Genomic DNA, 21,965 nt, shown 5'->3' on the forward strand with positions numbered 1-21,965 from the left:
CAATAAAAATAATAGAATAAAAAGTGACTGCTTGGTGATTCTTACAAAACTAGCATCTCATTCACATATAGTTCATAATAAATGCTTAACATTGTGAACTAGTTTTGAACACAAGCTATTGAAAATAACATTAAAACCTATTTTAGTATCTTTTTCATTGAGAAAACACTGCAATGATGTAACCAGGTTTCTAATGCCTTATTCTATAAAGGGTAGCTACTTATTCCCAATATTCAAGCAGATTTGTATATTTATTTGTTAATTAAAAATTATTTGTACAAGGTCCAAGGTTGAACCTAAAAGTCATTCAAACACCCTTACTTCACAGATAAAACACAAAGGATCTAATAAAACAGTGTTGAACATTTAAATAGAATTTAGTCAGTAAACACTAGTCCTGGTTTGAAGGCCATCAATGCTCTGTTATGGATGAGGAAATTTTCCCCCTTACTCAAGTGTTCTCTTTATGTAATTTTCTCTTACTAAAGATCAAACAAAATCTACAATGCAACAGGCAATTGTTCGAATTAACAGTTCAAGAGATGATATTGATAAATCAGGCATAGAAAACATTACCTTGAAGGATATAACTGTAAGTCAAACTCTCAGCCAAAAAAACCTCATTGCTATTTTACTCAGGGTCTAACAGAGAGGCAGCGAAATGCTACACTCCTGATTGGCGTGCCTTGTTACTTCTAACTAACCACTTAACAAGACCACCTGAAAATGCAGGTGAGGAGGGCCAATGATGTTTTTGCCACGTTCTCCCCCAGCTTTAATGCCTGGCAGTTCAGATTCCTGCCTATTCCAAAAGGTTTTCTTTACTATGATTCCTGGAAACTTTGGAAACTTAACAGTTAAATGTTGCTAAACTACATGCTGCAGGGAGCTCAAGTGGCCTGGTGCTCCTCATTTGAGTGCAGAGCAGGCAGGCAGACAGCACCTGCGCCTACAGGCTACACAACTACTCAGGCTGATTTGAAAACACAAAGGATGACTTCCCAACATTCATAAACTATTTCTCCAGACTGTTTCTCCTATCACTGTACTAAAAATCTTTCTTTCCTTCTCTCTATACTGGTTTGTTTAAAAATCGAAGCCATGTATAGGAACTTCTGGTTAGCCCATTTCAGATGAATCCTGAATAGAGGATGGTCACTCTGACAATTTGTAAAAATTCTACAGGTCTTTTTCAGTTTGATTGAAGACGTTCAATAAAACTGGGTAAATCTTACTTTATAATGCTTATTATCTCTTTGTGTCTCTGCCTGTGTCCATCTTCCCTGTCCCTTTACTGTCCTATCTCAGATTCAGCAGTCTGCACATTTCAGGGCCTCCAGGCTAGTCAGCCAAAAAGCATGCTGTTGCTTCTTTTGAAAATTTAAACACTACAGTTTTTATTAACTATAAAAATCTCTAATCGAAACACTAGGGACATTTCTTCAGCTGCCCAATTAACTGTCTTATTAAATGTCATCTACCTTACAGGTATAGATAAAAACAGCCTCAAAATGTCTGTCTTTTAAAACTAGTTTTTAAAAATGTCTGAGCCCATGCACTGTTATCCTGTCACCTTCATAATAGTTTTAAATACATTTGCCCCTTTCCTTCACCCTGGCATAAAAGGAGTTGTTTTGGCCTCTTTACCATGTCTAATTTATCTCATCATACATTATAAGGGGTTTATAATTACCAATCTCCTATTATATTTCTGGTTAAGAACTTTTGTCTCCATATTAAGATAACTCCATTATTAGTTTTTTAGGCTAAGAAACAGAGATAATAAAGTTTCAAGTTTATAAGTCAATTAACTTCATGTTCTTTCATTAACGCTACTTATTCCACCAGATTTATAGTGTTACAGACTGCTCTTTCTCTGGCCAGGGCCATTGACCTTCAGCTCTCACCCCAGAAGACTAATCATGAAAGAATCCTACACCCCACGTCACCTTTTTGACTGACCTGTCTTTAAAAAATGTTCCATTACTAATTGTATAGATTCTGCCCACAATCTCCATTTGTATTTCTGACAATTGTTCTGCTATGAAAATCTCACTATGTATGTTTTGAGATAATTGGTATTGTCCTCACATAGCCAAAATGGTTTATTATTGCCTTGATCACTAATTTGATTTACTAGGTTTACTTCCAACTACAGCCTTGGTAATACGCATACCACTAACCAGGTAAACTCTTAACAATGCTTCATCAAAATACAGTCTATTAACCAAAGACTAATAGATAAAACTAACATTTTAAACTAACACTCCTTTCTTTTAGTAACTCAAACAACTTTAGACAAGCTTAACAAGATCTTATGCTGATTATGTAAGTAGATTTGTGTTACATCCCTGCCCTTTAACGGATCAGAAATGTCCTGGAATGGTACAAACCCACCTGAAGAGTATCTAAAATATTTCCCAGCTAGGTATATATTCTCAAATTAGCGCTATCAACCATTCCAGACTCCAACATTCCTCTGCAGAAGAGACTATTACATCATTAACTCAGTCAAAGGTTTTGTTAATAGAAATTCCTCATGAAACCTTTTTATTAACTTGATAATTTTAGGAACTAAGACTTTTATTCCAGCCATCGTAAAAAAAAAAATTAGGATCAGCTATGTGTTACTCAGAGAAAAATTCACTTCATTAAATGAAAAAATGGGAATGCTACAAGCTGCAACATTTCACAATGTAATTGCTCAGTCATCTTTTCACCAGCGACTCACCAGAACCAAGGGATCTGGTAAAGGCCAACCAAGAAGCAAAGCTTTTTGGCACTATTGTTTTGTGAATTAAGTGGCTGTCCTTTGCTGTAGATTTTTTTTTTTTTGCTCTAACTCCCTTTCCGTTACATATTTGGGAATTAATTCTGTTATTAGAGAATTTCTCTAATCCCCACACCTGTTAAGACACCAGGGTGCCTGTACTAACCCTCAAATATAAGCATAATCAGAGAAATTCTTGTTTAAAATATGTCACTTTTAAAAAGCTGGGCCACAGTAGTTCAAAAGCCAAATACAAACTTGAGGCCAGGTCACTATAGAAAACGTTCCCATGAGCTGTTTGAATGAAGTCTTATTACACTGATCTGGCCACCAGTTTAAAGTGGATAGTGGAAGAAATGACAAGAAATTTACCCATAATTAGGTTTCCAGAAGAATATTCTACAAATGCCATAAATGAACAAGACGAAGCCAACAAAGATCGGTATTTCCAACCAAAAGCCTTATTTTAACGAACAACAGACTAAAAAGACAGACATAGCTATATAGCCAGTCTGTCTCAGACAATAAAGCCATTAACAGATCAATTATGCACCATAAGACCCATCTATGAACATGCAATTTCTGCTTATATTTACATTGAGGTTGAAAAAAAAGCTAAAATATTTTGCACATATTTCTAATCTTTAGGATCTATAATTAGTTCTTCTAATACCTTTACAATAAAAACTTTATAATATACTTCTTTACACCCCAAGTTTCCAAACACCATGGATTGATTACTCATCAGCTTTTTCCCAACAACCACAAGTACTGTAACAATGATAACAACAACAATGGTTGACAATGATACTTTACTATTTGTGCCTCAAAAGCAAACGAGTTACCAAGTCTGTTTTGGCAACCAATCCTAGTTAAGAAATTTTTATTCTAATTATGAAAACTTGACCTTTTTTTGTTTGTTTTTTGAGACAGGGCTTCTCTATGTAGCCCTGGTTATTCTGAACTCATTTTGTAGACCAGGCTGGGGTAGAACTCCCAGAGATCCACCTGCCTCTGCCACCCAAATGTTGGGATTAAAAGCGTGTGCCACCACTGCCCAGCGAAAACTTGACTTTTAAGCAGAAGCTGGTACTATGGAACCCAACCTATCTTGGTTAGCTTAAAACATTAGTTTTTAGGTAAACAATAAAGAAAGTGACTGCAGTCCAGGGATAGTATCAAGTCAGTAAGCAAATGAGGGACAAGGTAGTGTCTGCATTAGAACACCCAACTGTAATTCTGTAATGCCATTTCTAATAATCTAAAAGGTTTTGTATGGAAAGAGTCAAAGGATGACTGATTGACATGTTAACGCCGTAGTACTCGTTTTACCCTTTTGTAAACTGTTAAAACGCATTAAAATCTTAAGCACCAGAAACCAAGCTTTAAAAACGGGTTTTCACAACAAAATTTATTAGAAGAATAGTGGTTTTTAAAGTCTAGCATCCAGTGAGAACTACCATACACAACATTACAGCTGGGAATGTTTCTCCAAAATGTCATGGTCAAATAATACAATGGAACCATTAAGTCTTACACATGCACAAAAGAACTAGTGCTTCTGACATACAATGTAGGAAAAAAAATAAACAAAAGGGGAACCACATGGATTAAAATTTAAGTACTCATCACATACATTAAGACACAGCTTATTTTAGTCCAGTCAAAATCAGAACTGCATTAAAAAATTTAATGTAGTGCAATCAAACCCAAAAACTTATTTTGTGATCATAAGTGCTCTACTACATAAACAAATGATTACAGCAAGAACAAAAAGTTCAAATCACACAGTACAAAAATCTGTAAATAAATATAAACTACAGTACAAGAGAAATATTAAATTATACAATTCCGTCAAACTGTAAACAGTATATTGAAATGAGGTCCATAGAGTAATGGGGGTTCCTGTTTTGTTGCATGACACTGAACTTCTAGAAATCTGAAAAAAATGCCATTTTCCATGTCTTCAAAGGCTATGGGCTTTATAGAGTTTCTTTCGGATGTAAGATATCAAATACTAAAGCAGAGGGCTGGCTGTCTTGTTTGTTAAGCACAGGCAGCACTGTGGAAAACAAGTGTTTAAAAGACAAGTCACCACTAGAAGGAACTTGTCACTGAGGTCTTTGAGGCTTTAAAATACACTGAGATAAAAACTTTCTGCTGCATGCAGACCTAGACCTCTGCTTTTTTTTTTTTTTTTGACATTTTACATACTTAATGATAAAATACCAACTTTGGCAGGATCACTACTGATAAACTCAAAGCACTTATGGCCCAATGGTTCCATCACAGTGGCCAGTGCACAGATTTTCTGAAGACATTGCATAAATAGAATGTAGAGGTCAGACACCCGAGGACCAGTGCTTGAATTTAATAGTAGTTATGATGAAGAAACAAGAGCCACATCAAGGAGAAACTGCATCTGTTAGAGTTTAGAGAAGCAGCTAGGAATGTCATTTGTTTTCATTGTGCTGGTTATTAGTGGCATTTAAAAATATATAGTTTAAGTGTGTGTGTGTGTGATGGCTATACATGTATGCATGTTTAAAAAAATACACCATTAACAGGAACCCCCGTATATCTGCTCAGTAGTTATAACTGAATCTATAGAATGCCACTATAAGAGTGTGAGGCACCGTGTGCTGGAAAGTTACGCAGCTTTAAAATCTGTTTGGCTGAGTTATACCTGGATACCTGAACTGAGTTTTTAAGTTGACATTCATCAAAGATGTGCTACCAGCACGTTGAAATAAAAGCAAAACAGAAAAATACAAGTCACTGTTAGGTTTACGAATAGCATCAAAGTACCTGAATTGAGTGAGAAAAGTGTGAAAACTGTCCCTGAGGGTTTTAAAACAGTGTGTACAAGTTGGTTTTCTAAGAACATTAGCTTTATTTAACAGTGTGGACTGATAAAATACCAATGTCTGACAGCTTAAAGTGGAGGTCATAAAGAATTATACGCAAATGCTCCAATGTATAGTTTATGCATTTCCCCCAAAGCAGCAACAAGCCACTGTTAAGTGCACATCCCATCACAACAAGCACACGTGGGGGTCGGACAAAGGTTTCTTCTGATCTGTTTTTTTTTTTTTTTGACAGCACAGCATATCAATATCCAAGGACTATATCTTTCCTAGATCAGAATGTAACTAATTTTGACTAGCAATATAGGATTAGACTTTTAATCAAACACTTCGCTATTACATACTAAGATTCCTTAAACTCACTAATGCTGGTAATACTAACCTAGTTAATCAACTCCCCCCTTGGTTTTAGAAATATACCCTTCCACAACTTAAAAACCATTAAGATCTATATCAGTCCTCTGATGTAAAAAGCATGTGAGTGAATTAGTATTAAAAATTTACACAGTAAAAAGGCTTGAATTTCAGCCAAAGATTCTAAATACTGCTCATTCCCTGAAGACTTAAAAGGGAGAGAATCTCTACCCATTTCCTTAGTGGTTTATACTTCTAAAATGGTCTGGTAACATGTTTCATTTGGGGAATTTCCCCCTTTCTCTCAAATTCCAAATTCCTATGCCTGAATTGCTTAAATGAAATGGGGAAAATGAGGCAATTACTTAGAATTACTAGAAAGGTACAAAATGTTATTGTCATTTGTTAAAATAAGAATTACTTATATAATTGTGATTTGACCCCATATCATGTAGTTATGGTTTTTAAAATAATCATCCTAAAACTTACAGTACCTAAGACTCTGAAGATAAATTAAGACTTTAGTGTTTCAACAGAAAAGTGCTGACTTATCCCTTCTCTAGAACTTCAAACATTTGGGGAAGTGCTTTCCTAATGACAGTGAGGTTCACTATATACCCAACCACCAAGCAGGAAAAAGTCACCCGGATGAAAGACTTTCAGGAGTGTAGCACTGGTCATTTAACAAATAGGAATCATTTTGTTCATTCTGTGGGGGCAAAAATATTCTAGACTGAAATTCTATTTGGCTACTGAATTTTAAAAATCCCTGCTCTACTGTGTCAGTATCCTGTGTCCAACTATTCCCAACCCCCACCCCCACCCCTTACACACTATCCACTGAGACGGTAATCTCCGAAGAGATTTAAAAATTTATGTTTTCAGGACATACCTGAGAAAGGGTGCAATTATGCAGAACAAGGAACCCAAGACTGCACTAATACTGGTTATAGGTTCACAAAATGTTTTTCAAGACAAATCTAAGAAGTTTAAGAGGTATGAATCTTCAAATGTCTCACTGCTTTAGGTTATTTATTTGGTATGTGTGTAGGGTCATTTCCAGTGTTGAGAACATCTCGAGCCTGTTCAATGACAGTTCAAGGAATAAAGAATTCATTTTCACATTCAAACAATAAAAGTTAAATATTATGAATATTTGCTACATCCAATAAATCTGTGGTTTACTAAAAGTGCTTGTTTTTCATGCTCTTTTATGAATACAGCTCTAAATGAACTGGAAATCTTAAAATTACCTCCCAAATAGTTGTAAAATTAACTCATGTTTACTGTCTGCCAAACAAACACTAGATTCAATTCTCATTTTCAAACAAAGTAAAAAATTTTCCTATCAAATGCACATTATCCAATTTTATATACAGTGTCTTGAGACTCGCTCTTAGTTTATCTAAGACAGCAGGGGCAGCTGATTTTTATCCTCTTCTCTAAAGTTTACACCTGTCCACTTTGTGTTCCAGCCCTTGCTCCAGGCTCCCTTTATAAAATTTCCAGCACTCAGCCTGTGTTACAGAATAGGGCTAATGCTTGCTTCTTTAAAAGGCAAATGCAGAAGTTGGAATAAAGAGGCTAAGGAAAGAAATTTCTCTATTTTCCCTTGCCACCATGTTCACCAATCTTCAAGTCTCAAAGACAGCATTAGTCCAAAATAAAAAGTATGGAGGTCTGTGTTCCTTGTACCACAATTAGATATATTATATATATATTTAAAGCAGTTAGATTTTAAAAAACAAACCAAAAAACACCCCCCACCCCTGAAACACCACCAAATCTCAAAGACCTGTAGTTCAATAGTCTCCTAAATAGACTATTTGGCTAAAGCCATCAAGCTTTGAATAATACTGGATTGACCAGAATATTAATAAAAATTGAATTCTAATGGAAAGGAAACAAAAAAAAAACCCCATGTGTGACGTTTTCCTGTAATTTTCAATCTGCTAATAAAATATTAAGTGGGGCAATCCAACCTACTGTCATATTCTATCGCCAATTACAGCAACCCAAATAAACACAAAAATGGAGACATGAAAACAATCTCAAGCATTTGGTTAAATAAAGAATTACAGAACCAAACATTTGTTTCAAAATGAAAGCTACTAGGCTACAACAGCTTTCAAATAAAGTAACACAATTTGATGGCTCTAAAGAATTTCAGGTTCTGACACTGAACTAAGAATCTGTTTTATGAAAATAACCAAATAAGTCCAAGTTTCATCATCATAGGGCAATACAATGTAAAAGGATCACAAAAGCTAGAACCAGGTCTGGCAACATGTGCTTGGGGTAGGCAGAGAACACACCAGCAGCTCAAAGGTTGCCATGTACTGCCTAATGACAGAAGGTAGTTAGGATATGGGCCACAGCAGTAGTCATTTCTAGTCTGAGTTAGAGTTCTCTCCAGAAAATTGGGAACTAAACACCTAATTGTGCCACTTAATGTTTTGCTATCTGATCCCATACAGCTCATATTGCAGCTAAGGTAAAACACAGGGGATAGAAACGCCAATTGGTTGAGGTAATGATTTATAAGATAACCAGAGTTCTAAAGCACTTCAAATGTTGTAAAGTAAAACTGTACCAAATAAAGCTAATACACACTTCACACCTCTGAGCTTGCTCACCAGAACTGAACAGTAATTAACTTCACATAAGGACCCTACTATTACACAAAGCCTTGCTCATATTCATGATCTGCTGCAGCAAAGGTTTATCAAGCAACATCTAAACTTCAGAATAACAACAAACATATTTAAAAGTATTATACACAAATATAAATATTTTTTCCTGAATGAGAGACCTTGTCCTTCATGGTATTTGGGGAGCAGAATCAAAGTGTATAGCTCATCAAATAATTCAGCCACTTGAAAGACTGCTGAATAAAGGAAGATAATATACTCTACTGGGTCATGCCTGATTTTGCTCTTTCAGAAATAAGAATTCTAATGATAAAATACCATCCCCCAACTCTCTTTCTCCTGCAACTGTTTAATGGTTCTGATGTCACAGTATTGTAGCTTATCTAGTATGTGATAGTAATGTTCTCTCACTAAAAAACAAGAATTTATTTTAAATATATTATTTCCTATCATTAGCTCAAATAATGTTATGTAATTTGAATAATGTCATCATTTGCCTTACTGGAAATATAAGGAAAAAAGGCTTTTGTGACAGGCAGATGTGAACTATACTTTCCCATACCATAAAAATGGTCAACTGTTGTTTGGGCCATTCAAAACTCTGATTAGCAGAAATGAAGCATGCAAGTAGACCAATCTCCACCACACATGTATGAGGACGTCTCCAAACTAGAATATCTACACTGAAAGTGCCATACAACATAGTGGCAAATCAAGAGAGAAACCAAATATTAAGGGACCACTGTGGTATGAAGACTGGCAGCCACCTCCAAGAAATATGTAGTATAATGGAACTCTGAACACAAAGTTTAACATTAAAAGTGCACCTGAATATTACAAACTAACTTTACAAACCTACAATAAGGTAAAATATATATCTTTTGAAATATTCAGCAGCTTTTGTCTTTTTTTTAAGTCTTTTTTTCGAGAGGCTCATGAATTTTAAAAGGGACCACTATCTAATTTCAATCATGCTTCACAAAACAATAATGGCTATTTTATATTGCAGTTACCAATGTAATGCAATTAGTGCTTTAAAACAACCTACACTCTAACAAAACAACAGCGAAAGAAAAAAGGAGAGAAAGAAACCAGCCAACCAACCTTTGGAGGAAAATATGCTTACTCAAAAGCTTCTTGGAAAAGAAAATTTACCTGAATATCAAGTCATGACTGATCAAGTGTAATGTTAAAAGCTTCACAGACATGAATATTACAATCTTCAGGTCTCAGGACTTTAATCTGAGAAGTTTAGAGTTTGGTTTGTTTTTAAAATTCACTTTCTAACCAAAACAAATAATAGAAGTACTCAATTTCCACTATTTACAACTCTCAGCCTACAGTCTGAAATGACACAATACAAGTTCTCTTATTTAAACTGCAGCATTAAAGAGTAGGCACACCATTCTTCTGCTGCTCGATTGTCATCCACTGAAACACACATAGAAAATATTTATGTTAGTAAAATGATCACTCTCATTACACTACAATGACAAAGGTTACATAACTCAACTCATACATCACTACAAACTACCACAAGGATTAAACCTCTCTCTGAAGAGTAAAAGTACAAAAGTTCAACTTTTAGGGCCAGATTTTTAGATGGGCCTTTAATGATGTCTTTCTGAGAGGGAATAAAAGCACAAATTAATTTCTCAAAGGATCTTTTTGCAACAATTCTGGGATACTGAGTACCCCAAGCATTGTGCAAAAAGGAACCATGGCTACAATTAATTGTGTGCTAACTGAGAGGGAACAAAGGAGGTTTTCCTTCTTAAGCTTAGCCTTTTGCTTTCAGCAAACCTCACATAACTTCAACTGCAGATGAAAATCATGCATCTCATATTGTATTTTTATTGCAACTTCCAGCTAGGCCAGGAAATCTTGCAGTCACATTAATACTACCAAACTCTTTGTCTGTTGAGACTAAAAAGCCAAGAAGCAGGTGTCATCCACTGATAACATTGCTTTACAAAATAAACCAAATCAAAAGAGGAATCCACACCCAACCTATGTCAAAAAATGAGTAGTGTCTTAATTTTAACAGCAGCAATGGTGTGCCTAACCTTTGAACATACAGGTTGCAAGTGAAATCTGTTACCTAACTGAATTAATGGGTCCAAAGTTCTCAAGTAGGAATTTGTGCCTGGTGACTGTCTGGACTTATTCTTACTACTTCTCAAGTTGTTAGTGTTCTCCTGAAATAACCAATCTTAACCTAATCATCATTGTATGCTTATTTTATTTTACTAAGAAATGGCAATAATTTGGGGGTTTGGCTAAGCATTTAGAAGGGCCTGATCACCTTTCTCAGCAAATTAGGATATATAGGGTATAAGTGGTGTGGATTTTACTTTGCACAAAATACTAATTTTAGCCTAATCACAGTAAGAGATTAAATTCCACTGAATTTACTTATCAGGTATTCTTGCAATTATCTGTTGAAAATAAATCTTCCAAATTTAACTTACTGCAATTTCATGTGCCCATCTCAAACAAAGCTTAAGACCTTCTTTAAGGAGTGCTTACACAAAAATGATCAGAAAGGGCCTGAAATGTGTGCTAAACAACCAGAAAAAGTCAAGAAGGGGATATTATGTAGGATGCCATAAAAACAAGGGGAAAAAGAAATTCAGTTAAACAAAATTAATTAAAATCTAAAATCCAACCTCTCCCAATCTTGTAGCAGTATCTGAATTAGTTAAAGAACAGAAACTCTAGGAAGCTAAACTACCAATTGAACTAATAACAGAATTAACATGCAACCTAATCCTATTAGGTCACCTTGGAATTGTGATTTTTCTTCTTACCAAAAACTTAGATCCTTCATCTATGTAGAAATTATCAAGGCTAAAAATTCTAAGCATCATTTTAGCTTCGTCAAAATTACTGATACACATTGCTTTGTCTATTCTCTGATTTCCAATAAACACAGCTTGGATATCTTAAAACTACTGGCCACAACAATACTCAGTTGTTGGTTAATACATAACCACTTCTATAAAACCACTGAAAAATATAAAGAAACCTAAGTTTGCAAAAATGAGGCATCCTCCATTGTTTATGAAATGTACCCTGACTGCTCCTGAGTTAAGAAGGGAGCGCGTCCTCCATGAGATAAGGCTATAATCTCACTTGTTGGTGAGAGCAAATTCTACCCTTAGAAAATCTCAAATGAAATTACAGCAAAGGTAGTGTTCCAAGCAATGAACTGAAACATTTTTGAAGGTAGTGTGTGCACATCTCCACCGCCTCCCTCTGGGTGAGCACTAAGACATTGCTAATTTAGTAAGTAAATTTAATAATGAAAAGGAAATAATAAAGTATAATTATAAATAACCCAAGTATTTATCGAGAAACCAAATTTCTTAACGTCAAAGGTTCATCATTTGTTTTAGCTTAAACCTTCAATTAGTTGAATCAAAGAAGAAAAATGTGAATATTTTTGTAAGATGGCTTTCCAATTTGTAATGACAAAGCTCCCAGTATAACAGAGGTAATTTTCTAAAAGGGTGCTTTTTTTTCTTCTTTTCCTTCTTCTTTTCTTTTTTTTAAAAGTAAAGGCAAACATAACTTAAGGAAAAAAAATAAAATAAAGAAAAACATGCAGGCTCTACAGGCAAGGAGTCCACTTCCATGTATCTGGTCTCTGTGAGGTAACTCAATTCTCTGCGTAGAGAAACATGCAAAAGGCCAAACAATATTCCGAGCCATACTGCACATGGAAATTTAAAATATTCAACATTCAGAATGCACCTTTCACCTCTGTGCACAAGTCAATGCAAAACCTGCAAAGAAGCGTGTCACAGTAATGAAGCCAGGTGCAGCAGTGACAGCTGAACAATGATGCAGTAGTGCTCACCCAGTTTGTACAGTAATTGGCACTCTACAGTATTCCTACTCAGTTTTTGATTCATTTGCACTTTGTGCTGCCTCTCCCTGGGGATCTAATTCAATCTTTACAGAAACATCTGGCCCCTCCGACCTCATTAATTTCATCTTTTTCTTTGGAGGGTTTTTCAAAGTGCCCAGCCTCTCCTTTACTTTGTACTCCAGTGTACTGTGGGGAATCCCATAAATACTCTGAGCTTTGGAAACACTCATTTTTCCACTCATAACCACCGAGATTGCTTCCTCCAGTATCTCACTGTTGTACTGTCTGTAACGCCCTCTTTTCTTCCGAGGCTGCTTGGAGCCAGGGTCTCCTTCTTGATCCGACGTGGGATATGGCTGTCCAGAGGTAGACTGCTCAGCATCTGAGCCCCAAGAATCAGGTCCAGCATCTAATATGCTTTTTCTATTTTGTTTTGGAAGAATAGCCCTTAATTTTTTACTAAGCGCGCTCTCCGTTTGTGAACCCATTACCAAAGAGCTATAGCTGTATTGATCACCAGTGCGAGACTCCCAAGAAAGATCCATTCCTCGAACTTGTGGTATCTTTAAATCTACAGGAGATGAATGGCTCATGTCCCTTTTTCCATCTTGTTTTGTTTGATGTGCCATTTTTGGAAAGGCAGAGTTCTCTGCAAGAAAAGGAAGGTCACTGATGTTGCTGAGTGCACCATTTCCCCTGAACTTCATGCGGATGAGGTTAAATTCGTAATGAGGTTTTGCCCAAGAGGCTTCCCTGGATAATATTAAGTGCTGTCCATGATTCTGTAATCCAGACGGCCCAAGGCTGGCAGCTGTGGACAATTGGTTTCTGCTCAGTAGCTCTTCACTAATCTGCAGGGATCGAGCCAGTGGAACTTTGAGTGATGTGGAGTGTCCAAAACCTTCCCTGGTTCCATCCTGTAAGCTTCTTGGAGGTACCCCATCACCACTCCGAAGTCCATCTGGGCGGTACTGGCTGGGTCTCCCAGGTCGCCTAATTGGATGGAAGGAAACTGATGTGAGCAGGACTTGCACAGGAAGGGAGGGGCGGGTGAGGGGACCACTCCTTTATTAGAAGGCCTTGCTTGGGTAACATCACTTTGTGTTATTTATTTATTTTTCTCTAAAATTAAAAAAAAAAACACATTGTCTCAGCAGTTAGTTTAAAAACTTGATCACAAAAAGGGAAAAAAAGAAAAAAAAAACAGGAATTTTTTGGGCAAAGAAAAATTAAACCTGTTGGCAGTCTCTGGTTGGGTTCACAAATTTTCGGAGAAAAAGTTTCGCGCAACTGTTTGAAAATAGCACCTTAACCATTAATTACAAAGAATCATTAGAGTCTTCATTATCTATACAGAATTGTTTACCAACGTGACGTTACCACTAAACAAGCACAGTAATAAAAGAGTAAGCCAAATTATTTATTTTAATGTAATGCATTCAACATTCATAACAACTAGCTAGAAAGCTGGCAGCATTCACACTGGTGGAACCCAGAGATAATTGCTCATTATGCTACAAACAAGTTAACGTTTATCATTAAAAATTAAACAATTCCAAATGACATTTCTTGTACTGTTTGGAAAAAACCTATATATGGCAAGCAGCCCCAAGGTGAGGGAGGAAGTCAAGTGAAGTTGATAACTTACCACACTTCTTCATTACAACCCTAGTGACTGTAGGCTAACATAAGCACCACACTTCTGCAAAGTAACTACTTTGTATTTTACCCCGTTTTGTTAAGTGACATTCAAAGCCAATATAACCATAAGTATAAATAACTTGGTAGCAATATTTATGAAAAAATTTTCCTTAAAATACCATGTTTATGCTGAAATAAAATATTTTAAAGTCAATTACTTATAAAGTAAACTCACAAGATTTTGTGTTGTTTTAGGATATTGTATGTGTCTTCCTTCTTTGGTCATTCTTCTCCCTTCTTTTTTAGGAGAGGGGACTTTTTTCTCAATGAACCTGGAGCTCACTGATTCAGCAGGCAGGCTGAACAATGACCTCCAGGCATCCTTCTGTCCCCATCCCACTCCCAGGATTGGTAGCCCTGCCACCTATGAGTGATAGAGACCCAAACTGAGGTCTTCATGCCTGTGGAAAGCTCTTCAGTAACTGAGCCATCAGTTACATAAATTAATTATGTTAATTTTCATAACAGAGAAAGGATATTGATCTTAAGACTGATGATAGCTGGCAAAACATCCCTAAGAGGAATGATTGTATCAGTGCAACCCAAAAGTGGAATTTTACAGAAATAAATGGTAAACTATATTCCCCTGGATTTTACAGAGACCACTACCACTATTAACACAGTAACACTCATGCTCAACTGAAAGATGGGCAGTACTACTGATGAATTAATCTTCCATGAAACAAAACATTTCTCACTCAAGAGAAATAAACACAGCAGCTTAAACAATACAAAACACAAATCTGGCAGCCAGGTTTAAGGTGAATCTTAAACAGGGATTTGTTTACGGAAACTGTACTTGGGATTCTACTACGTACGCTCTTACACAACTCAAGTGGTTTTGGTATTGAAAAGGAACCCAAATAATTTGGAATTATGCTGGATTATATTTAGTATACATGCAAGGAAATTCTGAGAAGAGCTTATATTAAAACATAAGAAAACAGATTAATGTTTTTAGACTGAATAGAGTGGGAGGGGAGGAAGACAAATGGAATTTAGGAAAAAATAAGGGGAATTTTTAGAAGTCAGTAGAAGAATCCTTCAGTTTCAAAGTATGAGTAGGGTGGAAAAGTCCATTTAGTGTCTAGTTATTCCTCTAGTATCTAAAAAACCTCCCCATATCAACAGTATTAAAAAGTTTAAGGCAAACACTATTTAAACTTAACTAATGGTATCTAAATATTTATTATCTGCTTTATCAAAATGGTTATTAGATATACATCATGAAAATTATGTATTCTTACAGTATAAAATGAAAGTGGTCACAATTCACTGAGGGGCTAAGAGTTATCAAACTGAGTATATAATAATATTTGGCAACATTAGATGGTTACTCATCTACCTACAGCACTCTATTAAAACAAAATCACATACAATTACATTTTCTGAACTGCCATGGAATTAAAACTGCAGTTCAAATCAACAGTCAATAAAACCAAAAACCAAACAAAAACAAACAAAAATGAACACACATTAACACACACCTACTAGGGTTACCAAATGAAACACAGGAGCCCAATTTTCATTCAACAACTTGAACACATATTAACACCCTCTTCATTTCTATACTTTACAATTACTTAGCACAGGTTCCACACTCTATAAAGCACTGACAAAAGGTCCATTTTCCTTCATTGATAGACTGAGTCATTTTATGAATGGCTCACCTGCAAGACTGTTAAGCTGAAGGGTTAAGTTTTTATAATGCTCAAGGAAACTGGTTGAATCGCCTTTGATGAATTATCTATATAACAGGAAGACTATAAAGGTTTTTCCTTACCCGTTCCCTTGAGTACTGGAGCAGCCTGAAGAATGGCTCAGGGAAGTGCTGCTAGCACATGGACTTTTCTTTGTAGATAAATCAAGTACACCGTCTGTAGAGACACAAAGAAATACCTGAGGACATTAAGAACTGAAGCAAATGTGAAAAAGATATTAATAAAAATTAGAAAAAAGTCAAGGTAACATTTGGCATACTGAGGTATTACATTAAAAAACAAAAATAAAGGTCACCAAGGTTCTTCAGAAGGAACCAAATCTAGCAAACCTGGTATACTGTTATAGGCGTAATAAACATAAACATGTATTTCTCAGGGCTAATTATCTTGTCAATAGGGCAAAAGAAAGTTAAAACATTATAGAAGATGCTAAGATATAATAAGATATTGAAAACAAAGCACAGGTTCTGCACTAGAATTGTTGCACTTCATTTTCTATACTTTTATTCAAATATATGAATTTATTTTTACAAATCTACATCCCCAAATTCCTCAAGATTGATACTTTAAACTCCAAAATCACTTGAACTTAAATGTGAAATTTTTATAATCAGAGAAATATCTGTAAATGATTTAATTATACTTCATGTATACACAAGACACTCTGAAGAAACGAATCACTTAATGTCTTATAATTTATATGTATTTTAACTATTCTCTTTTATTGTTTGTTTTTTTGAGACAGGGTTTCTGTTTAACCCTGGCTGTCCTTGAACTCACTTTGTAGACCAGGCTGGCCTTGAATTCAAAGAGGTCCACCTGTCTCTGTCTCCCAAGTATTGGGATTAAAGTACCATTACTTACATTAAAATACCTGGGATTAAGTACCATTACTTCCCAGTTAACTATTCTTTTGGTACAAAAAGATGTGTATTTGAGTTAAATCTTTTAAGAACCTACAAATTCAAATTTCAGTCATTAAATCTTGTTTAAGAGCTTTTTTACAAAATTATTTTAAAATCGTGTTCAAATTTAGTAAAAAAAAAGGAAACATCTTCGTATAACAGCTTGAAAATGTAACCTAAAAACGAGATGAATCACAGATTTGTGTATTAATACATAAAATTAAAGCCTTTCTTTTCCTCAAAGTTAATTTTACCTTTATAGACATAATTTGACTACTTCCAAAGCTGTTGTTCCATCCAGGGTTAAGAACAAGTCAGAGCTTCTGATTTTGATTTCTAGCTGGCTAGCAGGAAGGTCTTTATATCTATGTCAACAATAAATCCTGGATAGGATCAACTTAAAATTTGAAGCACAGTTTCATTAAAACTTGAATCGCAGTTTCAAGTTGTTAGAAATATGCAACCAACCCTCTAAAATTAAAAGAGCCCAACTTCCTAAGAAGTTTTGTTCTTAGAATTCACTAAAGAATCTACAAGCATAACTATTATGGTAAAGAACAAAGTAGCATCTTATTTAATATCTAATACCCATCCAGAGATGTACAAACTAAATGCAGTGCTTAGAGTATTTCTAACCCAAGACACTTGCTGTAAGTTAGCCTCCCTCCACTACTAACATCTCTTGCCACTCTTTTCTAAATCTGAAGCTTTTGATGCAGTATCTAGAGTCAAGAGACTTTTACTGAAAATGTCATTTTGTAGTAAAAACAACAATCCTCAATAAAACAGGAAAATGTCAGGGAAGCAGAGGCAGGCAGGCGGATCTCTGAGAGTTCAAGACCAGCCTGGTCTATAGAATGAGTTCCAGAACAGCCGGGACAATACAGAGAAACCTGGTCTTGGAAAAAACAAACAAAACACAACTTTGTAAATTCAGTAAGCAAAGGTACACTGGTCAGTGTGAACAGAGGGCTAGAAGGGTTCCTGTAAAGGCCAATCTCCAAACAAGGTATTCTGCTTACTGTACATCATACTCAAACAGGGAGAAAAAGGAGAACAAAAGAAAGCCTACTCCAATACATACCTCAATAAGTAACTAACACCAGTCCATTAAAGGAGACATCTTCATAAATTACTTAAAATAAGAAAAAATGGGTCCTTCTGAAAATATTATTTTAAAAAATTCTTTCTAAAATCAAGATATTTCTTTCCAATAAATCTACACATAACATACCTTTTCTTCTATTCTTAAGTTCTGAAGACAATAAAATCTTTTTCCTAAGACATCATCAATTATAATTATTTTAGAAATTCAACCAGTGCCTCAGTTGCAAAACTGTTGACAGCACATTGTAAGAATACAAAGAAGCAGGAATTTTCAATCTATTTAAAATATACTTCAGAGACACAAGAAACATCTGAACAAAACTGATGACCTCTTAATGTTTTCACTGATTTGGATCCTCAATAATACTTATTTTGGAAATATCTTCAACTTATTTCCTTAATTTAGTACATATACATATATATATACACATTACACATAACAATCTAAAGTACATTCTATTGTCTTTTATTCATAATACTATTTATTTTTATTTTTAAACATAGGTTTTATTATGCAGTCATTGCTGGTCTGGTACACTAGGCTAGCTTCAAACTCACAGAAGATCTGTGCCTCCCAAGTACTGGGATTAAAGGTGTACATTAGTACACCTGGCCTGATACTCTTTTGAAATTACAATACATATTTTTACTTATTTCATTTGTAGAGTGTAACTTCCAAGCAAAGGGTGTTTCTCAGACAGATACTAATACTAGAGCACTGAGGATAAATAGAAAACTTTGCCTTTTTACAATTTTCAGAATCTGATGTTATTTTAGAAAGTGAAAACGCTCATGTTAAAGTTTAAAAATAATTGCCTGACTTTCCTGTGTAGTGTACCCATCACAACCACCATCTGCTAATGGGCTGAGACTGCAACAATGCTATCTGTTCACTTCTCTACCACTGAATACTCAGGACAATTTAATTAAAAAATTATTTTTATTTTTAAGAGACAAGGTCTCACTATGCTGCCCAGATGATGCTCTTGCCTCAGTCCATGTAGCTGGAATGCACAGGGGCATATACCCATGACCAGCTAGAATCACATTGTTTTCTGTCCTATTCTTGTGGTTGGCTTTCTATTTGTAATTTTCTTTCTCCCCAAATCAAAGTCTTCTGATTGGACAGAGACCACAACATCAAACCATACCTTGTTCGCTAGGTTCTGACTGAGACTTTCTGACAGTAAGGTCCAGAGGTGAGTCTTGGTCAGCCATGAGAAGCTTGCTGAGCACAGGGTTCTGAGTAGTTGCAGCGGTGGGAGAGGTGGTGACTGGAGATGCTTTCGGCAGGCTTTGGTTCTTTGTGCTATTGGGCTGGCCGGGGTCCTGAGTAGAGCTATTTTTTGAGGTATATTCAGCAGCAAATTGTTGGATCATTCGCTGCATGATCTCACGGGCCACTAGGGGAATATTGGGGTCGGAGACCCAGGGACTGTCTGTAAACAAAGATTTATTTACTTTTAAACTGGGACGTGAACTAAGGAAAAAAAAAGCTTTCAAGAAAACATGAAACTTCACTTTAGTTTTTTTTTTTTTAAATTAATCTAGTATCCTAACAACTGTATTAACCATTTGTTTATATTCTTAATTGGTAAACATTTAGATCGCAGATTAATGAAAATAAAATTTCTAAGTGTTTATAAACAGTTTACCCCTAGGCTTATGAAATTAAATACAGGGATAGCAAATGGTATCTACTGGTAAGAATCACTTACCTGGTATAAAAATACCTAAGCCTTCTCTTAGGAAACATTTACTGTCAACATCTACAGATAATGTCAAATTTTCCCTAAACTAACTCCTCATATCCTTTAAGTTTCTGAATCTATGAGTGCTTGATTTAGTCCTTGTAAATGACTAAAAGAATAACAAGACTATAAAAGATATTTAACTTTGGGATCCAGGATTTAATTTCAAGATCCATATAAAGACAGATTGCTGGGTGCTGTCCCCAGAATTTCTGATTCAGCAGTTTGAGGCATCAAGAAGTGACATTCCCAACAAGCTGACAGCTGCTGCTGGTTTGAGAGTCACAGTTTTAGAACTCCGAGGTAGGAGTTTAAATGTCACACTTCAAAAGCTAAAGATAACATATTTTTCACAAGTTCTTTAAGTATAACCTGCTAACATTCAAACAATAGCTAGAAAAGTAATAAAATGAACACCTAAGGAGTCAACGTTTAGATAATGTTAATTCAAAACAAAGAACACAGGAATTCACAGACTGGAAAGGAACTTCAAGTTCAAATGGGGTTAAGATGAAAGGGGAAACAATCCGGGTAAACCTGTTATCCTCATACTTCTATAATCATCTAGAGACTCTATCTGATGATTTCTGTATCCCTAATCTTGCCTGGTGTAAAGTGTCTGATCAATTTATTTGGGTAATAAATACAAATCAAATCAATTACCAAATAATACCTTTAATACAAGAGAAATGTGATATAAATTTGTATAGGATGTTACTAGTAAAACTAGCTATAACTACAAGTTTTGGCTACCTTATTAAGATTTAGCTAGAAAAAGCAAGTAAGTGTTCATAATAATTTGGAAATGTGAGGGACTCTAGAAGTTGATTCATAAAGTTAAAGAAAATCTGATTTTTAGTTACTACTAAAATATAAAACCTCCACAATAATAATAAATAATCATAACCCAACAAGCCTCCCAAAAGATGCCAAAGAACAATACTTGGTATCAGAAGATGCTCATGAAGTGACACTTTTATCTATAGACTTGCTCTGTATGTTTTAACTCACCTAAACCATATTTAATAACCCCACAGTTTCCCTATAAATACACTCAATGTTGCAATCAGTTTATCAAAGATATTTAATAAAATTGTTTTTTACAACTAATTGCAATGTTTTGTCATGTTTTAATAAAATATGTGCCATATAGTACCTCTAAAAGTATTTTTATCCGGGCTAGAGAGGTGTCTCAGTGGTGTAATAGTGCTTGCTGCTCTTCCACAAGACAAGGGTTCAATTCCCAGCACCCACAAAGCAGCTCATAACTGTCTGTAACTCCAAGTTCATGGAATCCAACACCTTCACATAGACATATACACAGGTAAAACACCAATGCACATGAAATAAAATTATTTAAAGAAAGGTATTTTTATCCACTCAATTTTTGTGTGCAGGGGTGTAGGGCACTAGTGTCATGGTACACATGGAAGTCAAAGGGCAATTTGCACAAGTCTAGTCTCTCCTTTATCATGGAATTCATGGGAGTCTTGGGGATTCAATCTGGACTGTCAGGTCTGACAACAAAAGCACCTTTATTCATTGAGTCTAGCCCTTTTGAAATTCATTTAATGTGTATGTGTGAGTACCTGCATATGTGTGTGTGTTAAATGCACATTAATATAAATTAACACAAATTAAACATAAATTACTATCTATGCCTGAAGTCCGTACAGGTCAGAGAAGGCATCTCCTGGAACTGGTTTTGAGTGGCTATGTATATGCTAAGAACTGAACCCATGTCCTCTGTCAAGAGCAGCAAGTGCTCTTGAGTTTCACTATTCAGGCTTGGTTGGCCTGTATGTAACTCACTATGTAGACCAAGCTGGTCTGGAACTTAATGATTTGACTACTTCTACCATCCAGGATTAAATGCACATGAATCAAAGTTGGCTTCTGAATTTTCCTATTTATTTATTTGTTTGTTTGTTTGTTTGTTTAATTTATTTATTTATGGTGGGGAGGGGGTTTGAGGCAGGGTTTCTCTGTGTATCCCTGGCTATCATGGAACTCACTCTGTAAACCAGGCTGGCCTTGAACTCAATATATCCTCTTGACTCTGCTTCCCAAGTGCTGGGATTTAAACTGTGCATCACCACCACTTGGCCTGAATTTTCTTATTACTAGTTATTGACTTTACAGTTAAGACCTATTTCCCCTACATAAAATATAATCTCTATATGGAAGACTACATAAAACTTCCATTGTATTAGTGGAATATATGAGGTATGTATGTTTTTGCCTCATGGAAAGCAAGAGAATAT

General features: G+C 35.4%; 1 protein-coding gene across 15 annotated transcripts in view; it reads right to left on the minus strand.

Annotated features, from left to right (window-relative positions):
* Positions 1-21,965, minus strand: part of Lcor (ligand dependent nuclear receptor corepressor) — a 108,187-nt gene that overhangs the window by 23,346 nt on the left and 62,876 nt on the right. For 14 of the 15 annotated variants that reach the window (XM_050146933.1, XM_050146925.1, XM_050146916.1 and 11 more), the window contains 2 exons: positions 19,102-19,389; positions 16,001-16,094 (listed from right to left, as the gene is read on the minus strand). In XM_050146933.1, coding sequence (XP_050002890.1) covers positions 16,001-16,094; positions 19,102-19,339 — 332 coding nt within the window. In that variant the 5' untranslated portion in view covers positions 19,340-19,389. Of the gene's footprint in view, positions 1-4,166; positions 13,510-16,000; positions 16,095-19,101; positions 19,390-21,965 lie in introns of those variants that run through there. The other variant, XM_050146955.1, reaches the window with a different exon arrangement.

This window comes from Alexandromys fortis, unplaced genomic scaffold (genome assembly GCF_014885135.2).
Source record: "Alexandromys fortis isolate MF-2015 unplaced genomic scaffold, M_Fortis_MF-2015_v1.1 scaffold_16, whole genome shotgun sequence".
NCBI classification, from domain to species: domain Eukaryota; kingdom Metazoa; phylum Chordata; class Mammalia; order Rodentia; family Cricetidae; genus Alexandromys; species Alexandromys fortis.